A 23,516-nucleotide genomic window follows, 5' to 3' on the forward strand; every position below is an offset into this window, starting at 1 on the left:
TGCCCCGTTCCGCCCGCCCCCCGCCGGCGGGGGCGGGGGGGGGGGTCCGCCGGGGGCGGCGGGCAGCGGGCAGAGCCGCGGGCAGAGCCGCCAGCGCCGGGCGGATCCGCGCTCGCCGCTTGGTCGCCTCGCTGCCGGCGGGCATTATGCCGAAGAGAAAGGTAACGGCCGGCCGGTAGCCGCCCCGCCGCCCTGCCCTCCGCGCTCCCGGTGACAGCGGGGGGCTGGGAAGGGGGAGAAAGGGGACGGCGGGGGCAGCCCCGGCCCCGGCCCCGGCCCCGGCCCCGGCTCCGGGCGCCGTGCTGCGGCTGAGCCCCGCGGGGGGTGGGGGGGCCAGTCGCGAAGTCCGGCAGCGGGCGGGTCTGGGGGGAAGGGGCCCGGCCCCGGCCCCGCGGTGCGGCTCGTCCCGCCCGGCCCGGAGGAGGAAGAGGAGGAGGAGGAGGAAGAGGCGAGCCATGTTAGAAGCGACCTGCAGACCCGTATGTACCCGCTGCGGGCCCCCCCCGGCCTCCCGAGCCAAGGGGCCGCGGCCGGGGGGGCTCCCGGCGCCGTGGTGCCGCGGGGTTTGGGCCCCCCTGGGGGCTGTGGGTGGTGGCTTTGGGGTCTGGGGAGCCGGCCCCAAAAAAAGGTGACCCGCGGCCTCCCGTGGCGTGCAGCCACAGGTGGATGGAGGGCGGCTGCCGGGTGCCCCCAGCCCTGCTCCTTGCCGCTGTCGAGACATAAAGCGTGCTGCTGGGTCTGCTCACCCCAAGCTCAAAACAAGCCGACAAACCTCGCTCCCCATGGGGAGGCAGCCAGCCGTGTGGGGCTGGGGGCCTCCATTGGCATGCCTCGCCTTGAAGGCAGCCAGCCTCAAGTGCTTTTCCTCCCTCTGCGCCTTCCCCGCGTCCCTCTGCTCCCCCAGCGCCTGCCACGGGGGAGAAGCTGACAATTAGAGGTCTCGGGGCAACTTTGGGGATCTCGCAGACCTCCCGCCCCGTTCCCTTTGCCCTTCTGCGTTAGGTCAGTGGTAAAGTGTCAGGCTGCCCTTCCGAACGGGGAGGAGGGTTAAAGTCGCCCGTGGAGGTTTTTGCTGCCCGTGGCGAAGTGTTTGTCAAGAGAAACTTTATCTTTGGATAGTAGGTCCATGAGAACGTGGCTTGTTTTTAGAAGACTAGTAAAAAAATTTACGTGTGTTGCCAAAGCAATGGAGACAAAGCTCACTTGGTAAATTTTGATTTGCTTTGTACCGTACAGGCAAGCACTTGCATTTCAAGATTATTCATATAGTACAGGTTTTGGGAAGCTGTGGGTCTAGGAAGCATTTGAACAACACTTTTTGAGAAAAGTGGAATTGCTGAAGTGTTCCACGACGGTCAGTTTTCTTCCAGAGTGACATCCACAGAGCGAGAAGTCAGTGGTACAGCTGTAGCTGAACACTTACATCAGTCAGCTCCCACCTGGACAGAGAGCCATCGCATGCAGCTAATCGTGAATTCTGCTCTCAAAACAAAATTTTTAGCTTAGGAAAAGACTGCCAATACCGGAATGTTTGTCGAGTAATAAACCCCAAAAGTCAAAATGAGAAAATTTCATAGTTTTGTGGATAAGTAAATAAATAATATCGCAGAAAGGGCTTGCTACTGCTCGCACTGCTTTTGCGTATGCCTTGGTTACCTCAACTGGCTGGTCTTTTTTTATTCTGCTCTTCTGTCCGTCTCTGAACAAAGTTTGCATCTCTGTGCAAACTTCAGCGGGTAGCTGAGTCTCTGGTACGATGCTGTTGGTGAATATGGCGAATGACTGCACCAGGCTGTCTGTCCTCTGCAGGGCCGTGGCATAAAGTCTTGGTGTATCGTTAGCTGGTTGAGGTTCGTGGGGAAAAGGGAGAACTTACCCTGTCTTCAGATGGTGTTAAATACTGCACTAAAACAAAAAGAGGTTGAACTCTGGACTCTTCCTGTCAGATTTCTGCGTGCTTCGTCTGTTGTAATAACATGTTGTGGTGTGAACGTGGCCTTTCACAAGAAGAGCGGCATGCTAGTGTGGGGTAAACTAGAAGGCTTGTTGTGGTATCGATAGCAGCGAACGCCTTGGCATGGACGGGGGCGTTTCCCCTTGTTTTGTTGCCTGTCTAACTGGAATTAGCTCTTGGGTCATGTTGGAAAACTCCTTGACCTTGAAACCGCCCCAGTGAAAACATCTCTGCGTTAGCCATGGAAGAACGGGGAGCCGTCCTGTGCCTGGTGACGAGGAGAGCCGCGGTGTGGTCACATACACCCACCCACGCGCGCAGGCGTGCGTACGTAAGCTCTGGCGTCATCGTCGTGGAGGTGAACGGCATCACACCTCTGAGCAGTGCGTGCGCCACCTCTGGGGGGTGTGAACAGGCCAGGCGTGACCCATCCCATACAGAGCTGGGGCTACGCTCCGGGATGGTACGACTTGTTCTCTAATCCGGCTCTAGGCAACACGACCTGCGCTTCACATGTTGTTTTGAAAACACTTGGAGTTGGATCAGGTGGGAGGACTAGTTACAACTTTTTCTTCTGATGCCTTGGTTTTAATAACATCTTTGAATATTGCTGTGGCTTCAGAGCAAATAAAAACACTGTGATCTAATTAGCCGCTTCTGTAAACTATTTGTTCCCTTGTAGCCAAGGATGTTAGCATCGACTGTACTGCAGAAGCTGTGAAAATGTAATGGAGAACATCTGGGGCAGGTTCCTGTTCCGTTATGCAAACTCCTTTTCTCTAAAGTCAGTAAATACACCCAGCTAGTCAGTAGAAAAACAAAACTTCTGAATATTTGGTTTGGATTGCTGCTCCTTCAGTAGAAGTGAGAAGGTGCCGTACTTTGGGCTTGTCCTATTGTAGTGCTTTTAGTTATGTGATCCAGTGATCGTTTTTTCTGCAGGACTCTTACTTCCCTAGTTCTTTTGCCAACCAGGTGTCTACTCAATATATCTTCTAATCTTTGGGTTTAAATGCAGGTTCTCACATGTACTGGCCTAGAGCTGTTAGATTTCACCAGTGTCTTTTCTTTCCTCTGGACCTAAACTCTGTGCTCTTGGTGAAATACTTCTTCATGTTTGAATTTCTGTTTCTGCAATGTTGTGGATATCCAAAGAGGAATGTGTTCCTGCCCTGCTGGAAGGGAAATGGGGCGTGGAAATAAATGGACAAGGTGTTGGAATTCTCATTTTAAGACGTCTGAAATGATGGTTTCTTAATGAGCACTGCCTGTGCTCTGAGTGGTGCAGTCGTTACTTCTCCAAATTTGTTGTCCTGCCTTACGGTAAGCACACAGAAACTGAGGAACTTTCAAATAGTAACCGGTTCTCTGAAATGTTGGAGCAACTTGTGATTAACGCCAATTAGCTAATGAAGCCAAAGGTCCTGCAGATGACAGCTTCGTTTGCTGTGGCTCTGATCCTGCTGTCGCTATTCAGTCTGCAGGGTGAGGTGTAGATCTTGTGGCAAAAGCAGTGGGCAAGTTCGTGTTTGTAGTGCAGCAGCGTGAAGTACACTCAGGGGCTGTAGGGCTCTAATTCCTATCCCTTTCCAGGTATTAATACTCCAGGCGTGCATCAGACTGCGTCAACTTTCAAAGTTCCTTGGCAGGGCAGAAGCTCCAGCGATGCTGCGGAGACTCGCACCGTGCTGGTCTAAGTGCCCCGTGCTGGGCTCGGAAGCTGCTGGTCCGTAGCAGAGGCACTTTTTGGTTCATCCTCGAACACAGCAGGGCATGGGATGGGGGAATTCTGCGGTCTGTTTCGTGATCGGGAGGTGGTTACACGTTACAAGGGCAAAGGGAGTCGGCAGCAGATCTTCAATGTCTTGTCTGCTACCCCCTCCCATTCTCTCTCCGAATTTCCCCCCTGTGTTTCGTGTTGACCACTTCCTCCTTTCTCCCTCAGCTACATGGGGACTAAGAAGTCAGAGCTCTGTAAAGGTAGTTTCTGCTCCATTTTTTGTGTCGGATGGAACAATCCTAGGTCGTTCAGTAACTGCCGGAAATCAGGCTAGACAACAGCAGAAAAAGCCCCTCTTTGGATCCGTGTCACTGAGGTACCCCCGATTACAAAAAAAAACAAAAACAACAACAACAACAAAAAAAAAACTCCTGCCTAACGTGCCAGCAGAGTCCTTGGGTGGGCTTCTGCCTTGGGCATCCTTTGTAGGCACAGGCGCAACGCTTGCTGTGTAGTCAGGGATGAACTTACATTCGACCAATGCAAACAGAACAGAGGTGCCAGAGCATGTTAAGACTGCAGGACTCTTCTAATACAGGGGAAAAGGATGTTTTATTATGGCTTTTCAATTTTAGAAATTGCAGCGCTAGTAATAAATTTGTAACCGCTGAGAATTTTGAACCCCGATGTATTTAAAGCAAAACAAAATTGCTGATTGGCCTTGACCGACTCGAAGAACCTGCATTTTTCATATAAAAATCAGGCAGAAAGGATCGTGTTTTTATCTGCGTATGGTACATTTAGATGTAATGCAGTGTAGCAGCGTTGAGTGGCACTGAAAAAAAAATCCATTCTTGAATAAAGCTGCTATGCCACATTGCAATAAATAACATTACAGGGCTGTTAAATACATGCAACATATATTTGTCCGTGGTTTATATTAAAAAGCTTAAAAGAGCTATTAATGTAATTTTAGCTATGACTGATTTTTAGAATTACGGTGATTATAAACTCATCGACCGAGGTTTTATAGATCTAAAATGCTTCTGATTGCTTTATACAGTTCTGTAAAAATCTGACCCATCTAATAACAATTGATTACAATGTATAAAAATTTTCTTCTTAGACCACACTGGAGTACAACTGGAATGGGCACCCTCAACATTTTTGGTTTTTCACTGAATTAAAAGTCATTCGTAATGCTTCTCCATGTGTTGAAGCATGCTGTCTGATGAGGTGCAGCCAGTAACACAGTCTGCTTTATAAGTCATCACCTTCTAGATCAAAACTAACCAGATGCAAGCCATCTTGTTGTGTACGTGGATTTTAGGGAAGTACCTACTGATGCTTGTAAGGAAAATCAAAAATAAGCTTGATGGTAGTTCAACAAGCCAGTGGGGTTGTTGTTATTTTGTGTTCCAGCCAGCGGTGGTGTTATTATTTTTCATTCTAGAATTATCAGCATTAAGTTTTGCTTTGGTTTGTTTTTTTTTTTTTTTAAATAAAAAATAAAGAAGTCCTGTTTATGTAACTGGATGTAGCTGGTATACGCCATGCAGTTCAGTGCTGTTTTTCTCTCTATCTTACTAGAAAAACTGTTACTTTCTCTGCTATTTTATACCCAAGCAGTACATAGAACTGCTATGTACCAAGACGTATCCTTGTTTCAGAGAAGTTGTATGACGTGCCTGGTGACAGGACGAGGGGGAATGGGCTAAAGTTGCGCCAGGGGAGGTTTAGGTTGGATGTTAGGAAGAACTTCTTTACTGAAAGGGTTGTTAGGCACTGGAATGGACTGCCCAGAGGGGTGGTTGAGTCACCATCCCTGGAGGTCTTTAAGAGACGTTTAGATGTAGCCCTTAGTGATATGGTTTAGTGGAGGACTTGTTAGTGTTAGGTCAGAGGTTGGACTAGGTGATCTTGGAGGTCTCTTCCAACCTAGAGGATTCTGTGATTCTGTGAAGTTGACTTTTGCTTGACATAAGCGTGCCTTTAGTGCAGGGTGTAAGCAGACCAGATTACAGCTTTTGTTAGAAGTTCGCACTTTCTCTTTGTTAACCAAGCTCAGATAGAACAGTGATTTCTGCCATGGTCCGTTAGCCAAAAAGGCATTTTCAGGCACTGGACTTAAGGTTGCAGGCCGTGATCCTCTTAAAGCATTCTTACTCAACAGATGTGAACATGCCCTTGAATTTTTTTTCCCTTGGATCATTTTATTGCTCCAGTTTTGAGATGCTGCTACACGATGGTGCAACGAATGTGTGATAACCCGTTAGGAGGGAGTTGGGCTGGGAGTGAGCAGCTGGCTGCATTCAGAAGTAAGATCCTCTTATTTCAGTTTTACTGTCAGCAAAACTGGCGCTGTGCGACTTCACAGGTCGGACTGCAGTTTGACAGATACTTCGGGTGGCCGTATCCAGACCAAAAGAAGCAGTTCCAGACACCCGTTCCTCTCCTCACCCGGATTTAACCTGTGGGCCGTCATACACGTTTGAGGTAGTTTTGGGGCAGGCAGTTCTGCTGCTGTAGCTTCCCACAGGCTGGCACGAAGAGGAGGCTGGCTGTCTGGTGGGGACATGCAGAACTATCCCTAGCACCTTGGCCGCTGCTGCTAGCCAGGCGCTCACCAGAGCGCAGCCATAGCCAGCCTTCCTCTGGCTGTCCCCAAGCCCCTAAGTTAGGGTATGTAGAGGGGTGCTCCTTATTTTATTAGGCATTGCTCCTCAGAACAACTCAGCGGTCAGATTGTATCCTGGCACTGTTATGGAAAAAGATGTGCCGGGCTTGTTTGGTTATTTTCTTCCCTCGGTGTCCCTTGGTGACCAATTTTCAATTAATTACTCCTGTAGCTTGGAGATACCGCTCCTGTCTTCCTGTAGTAAAGAGTGGGTGTGCTTGGTAACAGTGAAAGCTGCAAATATAGAAGGCAATTCCCCAAGAGTGTTAGGATCTGTCTGCACAGGAAGATTGTGTGCGTTCCCATCAACACCAGCTTCGCTGGGACTGTGTAGGTATGTCAGCTCTTCCCACCTAGATTTCTCTGTTGGCCTAATGCTGAGTTAGTAGCAGCAGAGCGTGCTTCCACGGCTGGAAGTCGAGTGTCTGATGACATTTACTTCTGCACTCTTCTGTTCCTCTCAAGCAGAGTTGAAGAGAGGTGTTGGTGCTGTTCGTAGTAGGAACATCCTTTGTCACTGCCCCGCATCCTTTCTTTTCCCACCCGCCTCCTCCTCTCAGACTTAGCCCCTTGGTTTATCTTCTTTTGGAACATATTTAGGTTGTGTGTGGAGCTCTCCGTTCTGCCTGCTGTAGTAGGGCGATGCTCTTGTCAACCCCAGCTGGAAGCATTACTGGGACAAAAGAGGTTGGTGGGTCTGGGGCATGGCACCGCGTGCCCCTCTTACGTGGGGCCCTGCCGCTGTCAGCTCCGAGGCGCCTGATGTTCTGTGGCGCCTCTCAGTTGCAATAAAACCAACAAAGGCTCTTTTCTAGATTTCTGTGTTTTTATCACAGTTACGTCCTCTGGGAGGGGAGGAATTACACACCTTTTTTCTGTCATTCGTGATACATCTTTGTCAGAGGTGGCTATTTTTGGGAATCAATTATGCTATTGAAAATAGTTAATAAATTAATTTTAATAAATTAAATTAAATAATTTAATTAATTAATAAATTAATCTCTGTCTTTAAGGAGATGATTTTTTTTCCATATTTTTTCAGAAGTTTTTGATGCTGTTTTGCTTTGCAGGCCTGATCAGTTCCATTCAGACATGGGTGATTTCAAAACCTGGCCTTTAAGGTTTTAAAAGCTCTGTGCATGTAGACTTGCGTGAGTCCATCAGCTCCATCTCACTTACAGAAGTGGCACCAGCTTTGAAAGGCCAGAGAAGTATTATTATTAGTGGTTGAATGTCATCCATCATATTCTTTGAATCTGCCTTTTTATTTTATGGTGGCAGTAAAGTTGCTAAGCAAATATTGAGACAGGAATTTACTCACTACCTAGCTGAATTCTCAGGTCTGGAGTTCAGGGGAAACTGGATGACTTCAGATAGACGAGCTCTGCTCACTGCTCCCGTGGCTGATGGGCATGTTTTAAAACAGCTAATTATTTCAGTGTCTGAATAAGGAACTGTCTTAAGTTACATGGCTGTTTTTAAGATCTGAACTGCAACCTCTGAAAAGTGCTGTTACTCCTTCACTGTTACAGGTAGAAGATGGCCCATTCCAAAACCTGACTCGAGGGAAGACAAATTTGGAAGGTCTTGCCTCTGTTTTTTTTTTGTCTGTTGTCCCAGTCCGAATCATATAACCCTTCACGTAAAGGGTATAAAAACTAAAAGCCAAGCCAGTTTTGAGACTTTCAAAGTGTGCCATCAAATTTCAGTGTGGTTTAAATTATATTGGTCAATCATTGCCATTCCCGTTCAGTTGGAATAGCAAAGCCTCTATCTACAATGAAGGAAAAGTACTTATTCTGGCAGGTTTTGGATATCTAGAAATACCCCAGGCCTGAACTGTTTTCTGTCTCGTCTGTCTGCTCTGGAAAAGCATAAAGCTCACAGAATTTAACTGTTTGAAAGTTAAGGAATCTAATAAAATGTGCTTGTTTTGTTTTCTGAGCCTAGTGATTTTGATTATATCCAGGCTGTTTGTATTCTTATTTTCTCACATATTCTTTGAAAATGTAATGCATCTTTTTTCTGTTTGGCTTGAATTTCTAATGAAGAACAGAGATTTTGATCAGGAACTGTTTTCTCACTGATTTTTTTTTTCTGCTTGCACATTAATACCAGGGGATATTAATGGCCTTCTTTATATTTATACTTTTAAGTATGGTTTGTGTTTTCAGAACTTCATGATTCAACAACATTTTCTCCGAAGGATTAGGAAATTAAATATTCTGCTCTTAGTAGACATAAGTAAAGGGATTAATATTCTAAAAATGACGTCTTGTATAATATTTCATTGTAATGTTGTAATGCTTCTTAACAGAAAAGATTAAATATTATATAGATTTAAAGAATAAGTATTTAAACAGTTTTTTTTGTAAAGTAAGGGGTATGTGTTTGATTTATTACAAGTAGCAAAACGTAATTTGGCAATTTGGTGTCTGGAGCAGGAGGGAGTTACTATGTCACGCATGTTTTAGAGCTTTATAAATATTTCTTGACAAGCTTTAGGAACATGCAGCTCCCAGCCTCCCCCTGTACAGAATCAAGATTTTATTTATATATGTAAGTATATATACACATACAAAAATTGCACAGATTATACATATGTATAACTTATATCTACATATGTTTGTGTGCACATACATATGTGTGTGCAGATATATAAATAATGTATAAATGTACCCCCACCTCCGAAGCTGAATCTGCATAGTGGAACTCTCTTCTTTTTTTTTTAAATATATATGAAATGTTTTATATATATATATACACACACACACACATATATATATATATATATATATAAAACAAAACCCACAGATTTTTGGAAGAGTACAAGACGTCAGTTTGGATAAGTATTTAAAAAATGCAACCACTAAACAGATTTATTCTGTACTTCATGGTTCTGGCAGAATTACATGTTTTTGACATTAATGGCATTTTTTTCTTTTAGGCCAGGGTCAGGCTTGTAGAAAAAAAAAGGAACGAAGGAGTGCAGTAGGAAGAATACCTGATTTCTTAAAGCATTTAATAGGGTGATTTAATTCCACTTTCAGAGTTCATTCAGATTTCCTTGGCAGTGAGCATAGTTGTATCAGCTGAAAGCAGATCGAAGAACCAGCTATAAACAAAGGTTAATGATAAGATCCTGGAGGAGCTAAAGGAGGAAACAGTGGTTAGAAGGATGGTGCAGGAGTTGGTTGGTGTTAAATTAGTCAACACGCAGAGTCTCTGTTAATCTAAAACAAGAAACAAACAGCATTTTAATTACATTTATGAAGTGGCACAAAACAGAAGTAATTAGAAGATCTTGCATGTGTGGGGAAAATTCATTGAATTAAATTTAGGCTAAAGCAGAGCTCTATTCACAGGGAAGTGAGGGGAGTGGAAATTTTAGGAAAACATTGCAGTACCCACCCCTCAAAAAAAAAAAAAAAGGCTTAGGGCTTGATATGATGTCTTTTTTTTTTTCCTGCAGTGGTTTTGTTGCAAGCTTTTATCATATTTTGGTTGGTGAAAAAAGTTGTTGGAGGAATGACCAAAGCATTACGTCATGGAAATCACAGCTAGAACAGTGAGCCAGGAAAGTATCCACAGGCAAATCCCATCGCAGGCAGCGTATTGAGGTGTGGCTGAGCAAAACAGCTTGCAAAGAAGGGAGGAAACACTACAGAGAGTGCTCATGTGGTAGGACAGTGAAGGCTTCTTGCCTTTGTAACTCCTTAACCTGGTAGTTACTATGAAATTGGTATCTGCTTTTTGCAAGGGTATGAAAGGACTAATTTTTGTCCCATCAGAGCTGAGATAGAGTGTCAGCTAGTAATAGGAATAAATGATCTGTTTCATTTTATAAGCCACCTCCTATGCCAACTGTTACTTCTCACATTCTTGTATTCTCACTTTTCGTGTCTTTAATGTACTCTCCTTTACGATAGTGCAACCCACTCATGTATGTATGAAGTGTTTATCCTGAAGCTGGTCGCTGCAGGTTCAAACATGCACCTTTGGATCTCTCGAACGAACATCAATAACTTCACTACCGTGGGTTACTGTGTCCCCATTAAATCCTGCTTATGTTGCAGGATTTCAATTAGAGAATTGAAGCTTTTTTCCTTTTCTTTTGTGGTGCATCTCCACCAGGTAATCTAGCCTTCAGAACAACAATGGAAATTTGTCAGTTTGTTCTTTTACATGTTTTCTTAAAACAGTTATCTAGTTTTCTCTTTTCAACTCAACAGTTCTGTAATGGTGTTGGCATTGCAGGTACCACCGTATTGTTGTGGTGTGTGGAAACACCAGTTCTTGTGCATACTTCACAGCTGGTGAAATGCAAGAACTGTCTATGTAAACAAGCTCAATTTTAATATTCCTTTACCTTTTTTCTTTTGTTCTGAGTGCTCTCAATAATTTAATATTTTTTTTTCCAGTCTTCTCAAAACCATTTTCTAGGTTATACCCTAAAGAGGAGAAGGCCAAAAAAAACCAACAAAACCAACCCACCACAAAATCCAACTGATTGCTGATAGGCACGGGGAATCTTGCAAGCAGCCTTTCAGGTTAATCTTGTGGTATGAAAGTTATGCAGATCTGACAGACCTCGCAAAGCTTAGATGCAGCTTCATTTCCAATTGTATTGCCAATACGTAGTGCAAATGGAGGTATGACACAATGTGTGGTCATCTGAACCTAAAACTTGCCGTTAGATTAAATGTCAAAAGCATATTTATAGTTAGCCAGTCAGCTCCTTTGCTGTGCCTTCTGTGTACCTCTGCGACTGGAAAAAAAAAAATCACCGTTATCTGGGCCTTATCTGTTGTTTCTTTTATTATCTGCCTTGTCTCTCGTAGGCGTCCACGCAGAGTCAGATGCAGCAGGCCTACAGAGGCCCCTTTATGAGCGTAATATGGGTGTGCGAGGGGCGGCAGCTGGGGAATCACCAAGGCTGTGCTGTGCCCATCTCTGTGGTTCGGTGCCAGCACTGATCTTGATTTTGCTTCACCAAATTCACCATGTGGATGGTCCCACCCCCGGGCAGTTTGCAGAGCAAGGCACGGTAACCAGGGCACGTTTTAATGTGCTCGGGGTGTCATGTGAAACACGGTGAGCCACGTGCCAAGACGATGGGTGACTCGGTACGCTTGGCGGCCTTGAAACCAGGGTTCCTTTGGTGGTTTGGCACCAGCAGAAAGGGCAAGAGCTGGGACACGGACCTGAAGGTTTTGGTGGTTTCTACGTAAAAGCCCGGTGACTCCCAGATACGGGTGCAGACTGCCACTGTGTGTGGCATGCCAAGTTCTTTGGGAGCTGCGCTTGGCTCAAATCCGTTCACATACGAATCTCTGATCCCAAGGGAGAGGAGAGAGCACAGTGGAAACTAGCATGGAGATCCACGTCAGACTGGAATGCCCAAGCAGGGCTCACAGAGGGGAAAACAAGCTCCTGTTCCTCCGTTAGCAAATCTGTTGTAGCCCTATCTGACAAGTTTTTTGGTGTCTGTCAGCCTAAAGAGTCCCGGGCTGCTTGCGACTGCCTGTGCCACTTCGCCCTTGTCCGTTGCGCTGCCTCAGTTGTTTGTGCAGCTGCGCAGCCAAAGGAGTCCGCTGGAGCGGGCCGGGGGGGCTCCATACTTATCATCTGTATCTGTATTTATAATATTTATGCACTTGTTTAAGCAGCAGGCTATTTTTCAGCTGGATCGATTACCTCATCGGCGACACGGCCTCCCCCACGGCGCTGCCAGCCTCCTGGGGAGGCAAGGCCCTGGGAGGGCGAGCGCAGAGGGGAGGGATCGGCGCCGGCGTGGAAATGGGAGCCTGGTGCAACCCCATGCTGCTTGCTCGCACCTCTGGATGGTTCCTGTGCACCTCCCTCCATGGAGGAAAGCACTTGGCCTTCAGAATCGCTGTTGGATTTTCCTGAGAAGGAATTCTGGGCTAATTAGCTAACTTAATCGGGCTGTTACGTAACGTGTCGTCGTGCTGTACAGCGGTTGTGGCTGCGTTAAGGATATTTTAATATAACTTCACTTTTTTTTTTCCTGTGGTTAGCCTTGTGAGCAGTTTTTAAATCTGTCGTCAAGCTGTTTTTAAATCAGTCGTTTTCAGTTTTTAAATCGGTCGTCAATACTGGCATCTAAAAACAGACTGCCCCGTCTGTCAGAAACGCGGACGTGTCTTTCGTTAGTGCTGGAGATAATGGGGTAAATTACTGTGTGTTAACTATATGGTGTTGCAGGATGAGAGTTTGCTCCCGGGCGATTACTGCAAGACTGCTGGCATGTGACAGTGCCGTCTGGTGAAGATTTAGCCCTGTTTCAAAGCTCTGTGGCTCCTAAAAGTGAAACGGTGTAAAACAGCCCGCTTGTGGAGTGCGAATCAGTTTCATTTAGTTTATGGGGAGTTTTTCAGCCTGGCTTCCAAAGGAAATGAATCATGCCGTCTTTCTGTCCCTGCCCCTATAAATCTCGAGCCTCTTCTCCTCACGGGGGCCAAGAAGAGACATTCTCTCACAGGTTTCATATATAAATCGGTGCCCCGTGCAGGAAGGATGCTATTTGAGTTCCCTGTAACAGAAAGGGTGCAGCGCAAGTTTGTTAAGACTTGAGAAAATTCATACAGGAGAAACAGATGTTACGAATTCATGAACTATGGGAAGGCTGTGCTTGAAGCTCGCACCATATTGTGCGCTGAAGAGGGAAGTTGTAGGAACAAGGCTGGTAGTGACTGATCGTGGAGCTGCTTGTTTTTGTTTTGCTTACGGCTCTTTATGCTCCCAGCATCACACCATCGAGCTATAGCAGCTCTTTCGTAACCAAACCGAGAGGCTTTTAGGAATGCAAACCTGAAGCAGTCCTGCGGGAGGCCGCTGTGGCTGCAGTAGCTGGGGGAGCAGCCAGGCTCCATTTTGGATGCCTGACTGTTGCTATTCTGAGTTGCTCTACCCCGCTCGGTGCTGCTTAACTTCCTGCTGTTTGCTAGCTGCTTAGACGATCGCTCCTCGGCTTTTTTTAAACCAGCTGCTCTTGTGGCATGCCTCGCTTCTGGCTGGAGAGCACCGAGTAACAAAGCCACATTTTATTTTCGAGCAGGGAGTTGCAAAGTGTCTTTCTGTAAGTACGTTAGTGCCCAGTGACAGGAGAAGGCAGTGGGCAGCTGCTGCAAACCCGCCGGTCCTTTTCTCTGCTCCAACCCCCACCTGCGTAACTCCAAGGAATTCCGTGTCAAAACCTGTGTGTGTAAGGGGTGAATTGGAAGGAGAAAGGAAAAGATAACTAGCCTGCTCCTTTACTGATTGAAAAACAGAAGGGCTACCAAATTGCCTTCTCTGCTGCCTGTTAAATGCCTTTTTTAAAAACATGCGTTTCTCGTAGTTCTCCTCCAGCTGCTACTGTGTGCTGTTTTTCCATGAATTTCGTGCATCTAGGTGGAAACCGTGTCGTTTGCAAAATGTAAAGTAAAGCATCTTTGGTTGTAAATGAAAGAACAGAAGCTGGATTTCTAGCAGTGGTTCAACTAATGTTTCCTTGGTACCTCTGGCAGACAACGGCCAGGTTGAGGCTTTGTTCTCATGATGTTCTTATGTTTGTCCCTAGCTTTCCTGCAGAAGTCTTGGTGTTTTACTGATTTTTGCTGTTTTGATGGTGGAGATGAGATGAGGGGAAAATACTGTTAAAGCTTCCAGCTGAGTGAGCCTGAGGCACAAAAGGAGTAAATAAGATAAAGAAATCACTCATTTCAGTAATGCTGGGCTTTTTTGGTTCACCTCATCTCATTACCAGTGAAGTTCATGTTTGGGAAGAAACATGTGAAGTTTCTTGGGGATTTCAGAAGCCCTAGAAGAGCAAACCTCAGGTTTCCAGTTCATACTGTTGTGCTGCCAACTGCTGATTAGGTGAAACTCCAGTGGAGCCTGCAGATGCTTTGGTTAATTGGCTACAGGGATCACTGGGGGATGCTGTGTGGTATGATACATGTGTTCCTGGTGATGATCAGTCCTGGTGTTCCTGTCTGAAAAATCTAGAATGACTTTGGTACAATGGTGCCTGCACCAGGCTTCCTTAAGTTGCTGCAATGGATAGAAAAAAAGAGTCTTCACCACAATTTTGTTTGCTGTTGCTTAGATGCTTTTAAGTCTGTAATAAAAGCACTGACTTAATATTTTCTTTTAGTCTCCAGAGGGTGCTGAAGGCAAGGATGCAGCAAAAGTAACTAAACAAGAGGCAAGTATATTTCCTTTTTATTTTTTTTCTTTCAATTCATTTTGGTATGTATTTATTTAACTGGAGAACTGTGGTCTTGCATATCAGAAGACTGTGCGTTGCTCTGCCACTTCTGGTGAGGTGTTTTCAGTGGGAATAAAGAGTTTGCTTAAAACCAGCAGCAAACCACGTTTGTAGCTTTTTTTGGCATGGTTTGGTTTTGGTGCGCTAAGGTTTCATAGGACTTAACCGGTACACAAAGTAAATTTCAGAACCATTTAGGGCTTTTATAGATAAACTCTGGTAATGCGGCAGCGTGGGGTGTCACTGCCTGGAACCGTGTTGCTGTGTCTCTAGTGAGTTGGCAGAAGAGGGTTAATACACGCACCTCAGCCACTCTCCATCAAAGCTATTCTTAGCTTAAGTGACTGATGGAAGGGTGTCTTGAATTCAGATACCAGGCTCTGAACTGGAGCAGCTGACACATTTGTGTGTTTTCTTTGTCTGAATTCGTTTTAAGGGCACAGTAACTGCTGTCAGAAAAGGCAAGGAAGCAGCAGGTGGTGTCTTGACCACTACAGTAAGGTTTGCTGGAGTTTGTCTGTCACAGGCCATAACGTGAATTAAAAAAAAAAAAAAAAAAAAAGGAGGGGCTAAGGGAGTATGGGGATTTGTTTCCTTAGGTTGTCATCTTTTGTAGCAGACAAAGTTAAATCAGGACCTGACGGGTGAATGTTCAGATGAATTAAACCTTAACTGCTCTTCTTGTAAACCCTTGGGAAAAAGTCAAATGAAGTTTGAGAAGTTGGTTGCTGGTCAATCCAGCAGAAAAAAGATGCAAAGAAAATGTCAAAATATTCAAACAATAGGAGCGATTATAATGAGCTCCTAAAAAAAAAAAAATAACTGGAAAGGAAGTCTGAGAAGAATGGGTTTTGGTATCTCAGTATCTTCCTATGAAATTTTCTCTAAGACCAATTAGTTTCTCTTTCACAAAATATGAAAAGGCTGACTAAATCATCGTAAAAATATAATCTTTTTTGCTCTGAATTAATGGTTTTCTCTGTCCCAGTTTAAATATTACTTCTTCAAGGGACAGGAAAGTAAGGTTCCTTCCCCTAAAAGTTTGAGAGCTGATTGCTTGTATAAAGAAGGACCAAGAAACTTACAGAAATATACAGGTTCTCTAGAGAGAGGCTGCTTACTCTGAAATGTGAGAGCTCTTAGAGTAGTCTTCAGTCAAGATAATAGTGGCTGATGATGCTACAGGAGGGGAGGAAAAAAAAAAAAGAATAGTCTCAACAAACATACCTGTAGCTCTCAGTGGGTGAGTGAGGAACATAGTTGAAGGGATTAGATTAGAAACTGTGGGAGCTCTTGGAATAGGTGGCATTTGTGCAGAAAGGGTGGCCTCAGTCTGAACCAAAACAGTCCCATATGGATGGCATTGAGGAGATCTGAAGAACTTGTCAGTCTCCCTCAGATGTGTTATTTAAAATTGTTTGAAAGAGTATATAGGATGAAGTCAGTGCTCCTGGGTAGCGGGATGGGGAGGGAGATGGCACAGAAACCGTAGAAGTTGACATCTGAAAAGTCAAAGAGCAGTATTGAGAAGTAAAGCTCTGCTTAAGTCACCCCTGTGAGAACAGGCAGCAAACTTGCATTGTAAGAACAGCAAATCGAAATCTGGGCAACTTGGACCTGCTCGTTTTAAATGAGGGCATCAGTAGGTAATGGAAACTTGTTGGGGCACAAATTATCCAGTTTGGAGAACTACATTGTGTTAGAGATGTGATGGAATTGTTACATGCCTTACTTGTGATTTAATATTTCTCTAGATTAATAGTATCAATAACTACAGCTAAGTCCTTTGTGGGTTGCCAAGCCATGCATTAATGGGATGTGAATAGCGTAGAAATTGGGCCCGGTATCATTTGACCACAATAATAAAAGTGTCAATGGAATGTTAAGGGAGATCAGAGAGGTTCTGAGGACAGCAATAGTGTTAATGGAGATTCACTTACCCTTCAGAGATTTGGTAAGAGGCACAGGGTGGCACTACAAAGGCAAAAAAAAAAAAAAAAAATAAAAATAAAACTGTAAGTGCTTGCTTCCTGGAGGAACAAATCAAAGGGCCAATAAAAGGATAATAAGTCCTTGATGTTCTTCAGTAGTATTGTAAGAGTTAGTTAAAAAGACAGTTAGCAGAGAACTAATCTGTAATTGTGGCTATAATATATTCAGGTTCGTCATCCTTGCAGGAATGTAAGTCCAAATAAACTCCACAATAGTAAGTTTTGATATCAAGAAAGGGAATTTTATTAAAAATGATAGCCTATTAAAAGGAGCAGCTAAAAGGTTTAATGGTTGCAGCTGGCAGAGAGACTATGTGATACACCATGCTAGAGGCTTGCAGAAAAGCATGCTATTTTTCAAAAGCCCTCCCAATCAGAATGGCTTAACAGCAAATTAAAGGAAATTTATCATTTTTAAAGGTGTTTTTATAAAGATGGAAAATAATGAGGGAAGGAGCAAACCCTCCAGCAAGCAAAATGTGAAGCTGAAGTACAGTAATGAAACTCCCGCTGTGGGTAATTCTTACAGAGGTTCTCACAGTGGAACCATTTCCCATGGGTGCAGTATCTGGAGGACGTTCTTGAATTGAGTCAGAGTGAGATCTAGACAGCCTGGCTGTACTCACCGGCAGCCCAAATGTGAAATAGCCAAACTTTTACATGCAGGATGTAACTTTTACTGCTTGCATTGGCCCCAGTACCAGATTAACTGAAGGTGATGAAATGCTCCCAAGACTTCAGATAAAGGATTCTGGAAAATGAAGGCTGTAAGTCTGACTTGGAAAACTAGTAAGATAATATATGGAAAAATTAACACTAGAATGCATACATATGGACAAATAAATAATAATTTATATAGTATAATGAGGGAGTCAACACCAGTTTTGCAAAGAGGTTATACTTCATACGGCTGAGTTGTTTGTAAAAGACAACAGGTGTATAAATGCTGGCATACCAATTGGTACAGCCTGCTTACATGTAAAGAACACTTTGTATAAGGCTCCCCAGCCTGGTTCTTCAAGAAACTAAGCTTGCATGGATTGAAAGGAAGATATTCCTAACAACTGATAACAAATAAAGGTATGAGAAGAAAGTAGGAAAGCAATAGTTAATTTTCATATTGGAGGAGAATTATCAGTGGAGTATTAAGATTTGTGCTTAGGCTTGTGTTGCTGAATATATTCATTAAATAATCTAAGAGAGGGGGTAGTGGAGAAGTGACAAACTTTGCAAAACATTATCAGAAAAAATTTAGAAGTGGGACCTAGAAGGATGTCACTGATAACTAGGTGATAAAACATAAGTGGTGGTAACTCAATATGGAGAAATGTGAATTAATTCACGTGGCAAGGGGAAGATGGCAGTGGTTGTCACCAAATCAGCGGTTAACCAGATTATGGAATCGCTGTGAGTAGTTGTTAGACAACAGTGGTTCTTCTAATCACAAAGTAAATAGAATGTGGGAAAAATACTGGAGGACAAAGTGGGAAACATCAGCATATCACAAGATTACTTTTTTGGGCACCCAGATGCAAACTACAAAATGAAATTCTCCTGGCTCTTCCTTAAGAAGGATAGAATGAAAAGCATACGAAGTACAGTGGCACATACAGGGGGTGTGGAGCAGCTTTTCAGTGGATTCCAGCAGATGGTCTAGGATTCTGGACTTTTCGTATAAGAGGGGATAAAGTCGTCAGTTACACAGAGAAAGGCAGTTAGTAACCTGAGAACAAGAGGGATATAGTGAAGGTAAAAGACGATAAGTTTAGAGGAAAGATGACAAAGAGTGGAGATTTTACTTTTTCTTTTCCACACAGCACGTAATCCCATTATGGAACTCCTTGCTACAGGATGTTATCGAAACCGAAAGCACCCGTGAGTTCAGTAGCTTCTTAGACAAGTTTATGGAAAAAGTGTCCCTTGGGGGCTATTAAACATGTGATGTAGTATCCAGGTTGGAAAGTTTGCACATGTAGATTGCCAGAAGCTGGAGGAGTAGGAAAGTGCAAAGTGTTGTTCTGTCTGCTCCATTTCATGGACTCTTTCCATGGGTGTTTGCTAGTGGACCAGTGTCAAACAGACAGTTGGGCAAGCTGATTGTTCCTGTCTTAGTACAACTGTTTGAATGGGGGGAAAAAAGTTCCAAAATCGTATTAAAATGTGGCCTTTGACTTGACTCTGATTATCTCCTTATAAGCAAATAACACAACTTACGTACAAGCTCTGAATGGGAATTAAAATGACATACCAGTCAGGCATTCAGGCATTTTTAAAGGAGCTGGAGGGCTTATGCCGAGTTCCTCATAGCAACGCAAAACATATATGAAACCAATCATGGAACTGGAACAGTTGGGGGATATGGGAGAGATTTTAATTTGTGTAGAAAACCACAGTATCTTTTGAAAAGTAAATGCTAACACGACATTTTGATGCCCGGACATTGAGGGATAGAAATCATCAGTTGTGAAAATAGACTTGTTTGTAAGAAAAGAGAGGCTTGTTTTTTGTTAAAAGATGCGTAAATATTTGATAGCTAAAAATATCTTTAGGTGTTTTTTGATAAGACTTCTATTTTGCTGAACCCAGATCTGAACTTTTCATTACTGCTTTCCACAAAGGATACTTAAATGGCTCCAACGGATAAAAACTCCTGCATTCTTCAGACATAAACAACAGCTTTTTTTCTGTTGCAAGAGATATGTGGAGCCGTGGTTTTTCATCTCAACTTAAATGCTTAATGCATAATTAAAAAGGTATTTTTGATTCACTGTTTCGGCTGCGTTGCATGGGATATTTGTTGCAGTTGAGTTGTCTCTTTATTTTGATTACAAGTGTGATTCCAGTTTTATGATACAGGCCAAACTTTAATCGTGTTTGCTAACCATGCTGTGTAACTGGATCGTGGGTTCATCTATTTTAATGAATGCAAAAAAATATCTTTAGCAAACCGATAAGCTTACAAATGCTTTGAAAACTTAACTCATCTTCAGTGGTAAATTTATGAGAAAGAACAGAATGAAATAAAGCTTAATAAGGAAGGTGATGAAGGAAGAAGGAAGAAAAGCAGAATATTTGACGTTCTTCTTTCCTTTTTAGAATTATGTTTAAATAGAAGAAATCCTTTTCCCCTGTGATTCTGCAGCTGCCTTTGTATGCCTCTTTATATGCACTCCTGGACTGAGTGTGGGGGGGGAATGTGGAAGCGAGTGGGCCCCTCAGTTTCATTTTTGAAATTTTAGGGGTCTGATATCCTCTAGGGAAGGGTGTTATCTTTATTCTGCTGTTTATCAGATAGTATTTCTTACCAGCTATTACAAATAACATCTAATAGATTACAGAAACATCATTCTAACTATTTATGAAATTTAAGTATTTTTGAGAAAGATTCAGTGTCCTCTGCACAGGTAGTCACACAATGTATTTGAACCTTTCAAAGTGCAGCAACAGACTCAGAAGTACTCATAAAATAGGGGGAAAATAGTATTTCACCATATTGAGAGTAGATTTAGAGGAGAATTTATCAGGAATTACGCATTACTTTGTCCTTTTAAATTTTTGGTCCTCCAGGATGAGGAAGCCCTGAATTGTGCTTGGCAATAGATAGGTATTTTGGTAGGGGCATGTTTTATGCTGTCATCATGACTGATACTGTATTGCTTTGAATACTGTTTGCTGTATGCCTATAAAAATGTCTTCTCCTTTCTTCCTTTTCTGTAGCCCACGAGACGATCAGCAAGATTGTCAGCTGTAAGTATATGTGACAGCTCTTAGTGTATACTTTTCTAGTGCTTTCTCAGACCAAGCAGGTTTGTTACATTTTGCTTGATTCAATTTTAATTCTTGCTGAGGGGTGTTTAAGAACTCTAGAGCTAAAGATAATTGAATTTTCTTGATTTTGGGAAGTTACTCTGACAGAAGATGCATTTCCCCACCTCAGTGCACTGCTGTCTGCTACGTTCAGCGTTGACTCAGTATCCTTTTGCAGGCTGTTAGTTGTGGAAGTGCAACTTGTCTGTGAAAGAGAAAAGGCTGTCCTTTGAGGGTTTCATTCTCTGCCACTACTAGTACTTGGGTTTAGTTCCTCTTCTCTGTTAGAACACATCTGATAGGCCTTTTTTAATAGTTACTTCTAATCTCCATGTTTGTCTCTTCGAATGACCCTCGAACCGCTTTTGACTCCCAGAGTGTAACTCCATAGAGCTAATGAAAATAGGTGTGTGTACGGCGAGGAGGTGCATTGAGGTTTTTCAGTCTTTTTCGAGGTGCACGGTAATGAATGGGAAGTAAGGGAAGGGGTGGGTGGGGGGAAGCTGCGTGGAGCTTGGGTTGCTGGCTTTTGGTAATGTGTTTCATACAGCATGCAACTAAAAATGTCTTTTTAGAAACCTGCTCCACCAAAACCTGAACCCAAGCCAAGGAAAACCACTAAGGTAAATATACTTCAGCTGCCATCCTCGTAGCCAATAATAAGCAAGTACACTCCCTTTTTGCACTGCAAACAGTTGAATTCGCAGAGTATTTGTGAGAGGCATCAGCTCCTCTGCCCTCCTCCCAGTTCTCCCCTCAAAGAAAAAACAAATTAGATCATTCTTTTCTTTCTGTTCCACCCCTTCCTGGCCTCATTACTGGCCCAAACAAAATGTCTTGCCTGTTTGATATGCAGACTATGTTAGTTTGTAGTTAGTTTCTACTTCAAAAACAATCTTCACCTTTCCTACACCTTTCCTGAAATTTACAGGTTTGGTTTCTACAATAGGATTTGAGATTACTCCATGCCATCCTGTTTCATTGTCTAGAAGGGCAGTACTTCATTTCATAGTGAGATACTCTTATCTCTTCTTGAAGCCTGGCAATTGCTGAGAATGCACAATTATAATTAAAGGTGAAATTAAATATATTTAAATTGAATGGTTTGGGTTTTCTAGGTCAGTTACAGTCAAATTAAAATCTTATTAGAGTCTGAAATACCTTTCCAGGATTTCAGCATGTGAATCATGTACTTCAGAAACTGTAGATCTATTTGCGCCCAAGGGGAATGCTAAATAAGAACAATTGCTTTATCAGAAAAAAACATACTGCTGGAAACTCCTGTCTAGCACTCCTCACGCTTACATTTTTCAAGTCCTTGTATTGGTATCTCAGCTGGGCAAGTATCAGAATATGAAGTCCATGTGTGAAAGTAAAGCTACGACTTTGAACACATTATAACTTACTAACTTAAAATACTAACAATGTCTTGCTGAGACTGTCCTGCTTCTCTCTTAAAAAGAGCACTAGTAAAGGAAGGGAATGTGGTAGGTTCTGTATCTTCCAGCAAGCGTTACAAAATGAACGTGGTGTAATGAGTCAGATGAAGCTGCATTGACTTCTAAGGCAACTGGAGCCCTTTTCAATGTAACTCTAAATATTTTTTTTAATAGAGTAATCTGCTTTTTTTTCTTTTTCTGAGTTCTAACCGGATCATGTTTTAAGGAGTATATTAATCTTGGTCTCCTAAACAAAAAGCAGCAAGTGTGTACTCTGACCCCGCTAATAAACAACTGAAGATAATACAGCTTCAGGATCCCTTTTATTGTTCAAAGCTTTAAATTACGGATTTACTAAGTCCTCGGTTCGTTCATTTGTAGCTGAAGAGTTAAGATGATATACACCACCAGTAAGTGTCTCAGTCAGGCGTTGCAGCTGCTGTGTAACATCGAAGCTCAGGAGCGAAAGGAGTAATTCAGGCTGCCCTGTAACTGGGATTAATGACATCCCTTCCTCCTTGCCCCACTGCTCTGTGGGGACCCCTCCGGAAAGGTTGCTAATATTCCAATGCAAAGGGAGACTGACCTTCATATCCCTGCTCCCAGCTACTGTTGCCATTCTGCATGGAGAATTTGGAGCGAATGATCCCATGGAAGATATTCACAGGGTTTATCAGAACTATTTTAGCTACCAATGTAAAAGAAAATACTCTTCCAAACATGATTTATATTTTTATCCCATTACTTATGTTTTTGTCCTTATCCTATGTTTCTGCTGCTCTTAGATCACAAATATAAATACATACAGAAAGCAAGGAATAAAAAAAAGTAGGTTCAACATAGGAATTGTTCAAGAGCTTATCTCCAAATGAAACTGTAGATGTTAGGATAGTTCCTTTTGATAAATTCTCTGCTTTGTGTTGCTGCAGATGGAATTTTATCAGTTTGCCTTTCTAATGTGTTGGTTGGTTCTTCATTGACATGAAATGAACATCACAGATGTTACCAAACTAACAAAAGGACAGCCAACAAAAGTGCTTAATTTTGTTAATCTAATTTATTATTTCATGTTAATCAAAACTGTATTGCTGCTGCACAAGCAGTGTGGTGTTTGTGCTTGGCTAAATAAGCTTTCCATATACTGTAATTGGATTTGTTCATACAGATATTTTAGATACCTCTGATTTTTAATCAGTGCAACCAAAATAGTTCGAGGTTTTTTTTTTGTATCCCTGTGAATTAAGAGAAAAAACAAAGAAGCAAATTTTCTAGAAATTTAGGGAGTCTGGATAACTTTGGATATAAGTTTTTCAGGTGGTATTTAGCTGGTTTTCTGTTTCAGTCCAGCACATGCAGCTTGCTAGAATTTGCTTCATACTTCATGTGAAGGTTTTTTGTTAAAGATGTAGAGTTGTGGCTATTCGTGCAACATTTGTGCCCATGTTTTTAATCTTCTGTCAGAAGGAACCTGGAACAAAGGCCAACAAAGGTGCTAAAGGGAAGAAGGATGAAAAGCAAGAAGCTGCAAAGGAAGGTACTACACCATCTGAAAATGGTGAAAATAAAGCTGAAGAGGTACTTTCCACACATACCTCCTGCTGATTGAATCAGTGCTTTTTTAATTATTCAGCCTTTCAGACATTGATAGCATGT

General features: G+C 43.0%; 1 protein-coding gene across 5 annotated transcripts in view; it reads left to right on the forward strand.

Moving 5' to 3' along the window:
• Positions 1-23,516, forward strand: part of HMGN3 (high mobility group nucleosomal binding domain 3) — a 25,285-nt gene continuing 1,769 nt past the window's right edge. Inside the window, exons 1-5 of one of the 5 annotated variants that reach the window (XM_080585993.1) lie at positions 1-161; positions 14,513-14,563; positions 20,335-20,364; positions 21,000-21,047; positions 23,325-23,438. In XM_080585993.1, the coding sequence (XP_080442119.1) occupies positions 147-161; positions 14,513-14,563; positions 20,335-20,364; positions 21,000-21,047; positions 23,325-23,438 (258 nt within the window). In that variant the 5' untranslated portion in view covers positions 1-146. Of the gene's footprint in view, positions 162-190; positions 480-14,512; positions 14,564-20,334; positions 20,365-20,999; positions 21,048-23,324; positions 23,439-23,516 lie in introns of those variants that run through there. The other 4 variants (XM_080585995.1, XM_080585996.1, XM_080585997.1 and 1 more) reach the window with 4 other exon arrangements.

This window comes from Anser brachyrhynchus (assembly GCF_964034855.1).
Source record: "Anser brachyrhynchus genome assembly, chromosome: 3".
NCBI lineage: Eukaryota > Metazoa > Chordata > Aves > Anseriformes > Anatidae > Anser > Anser brachyrhynchus.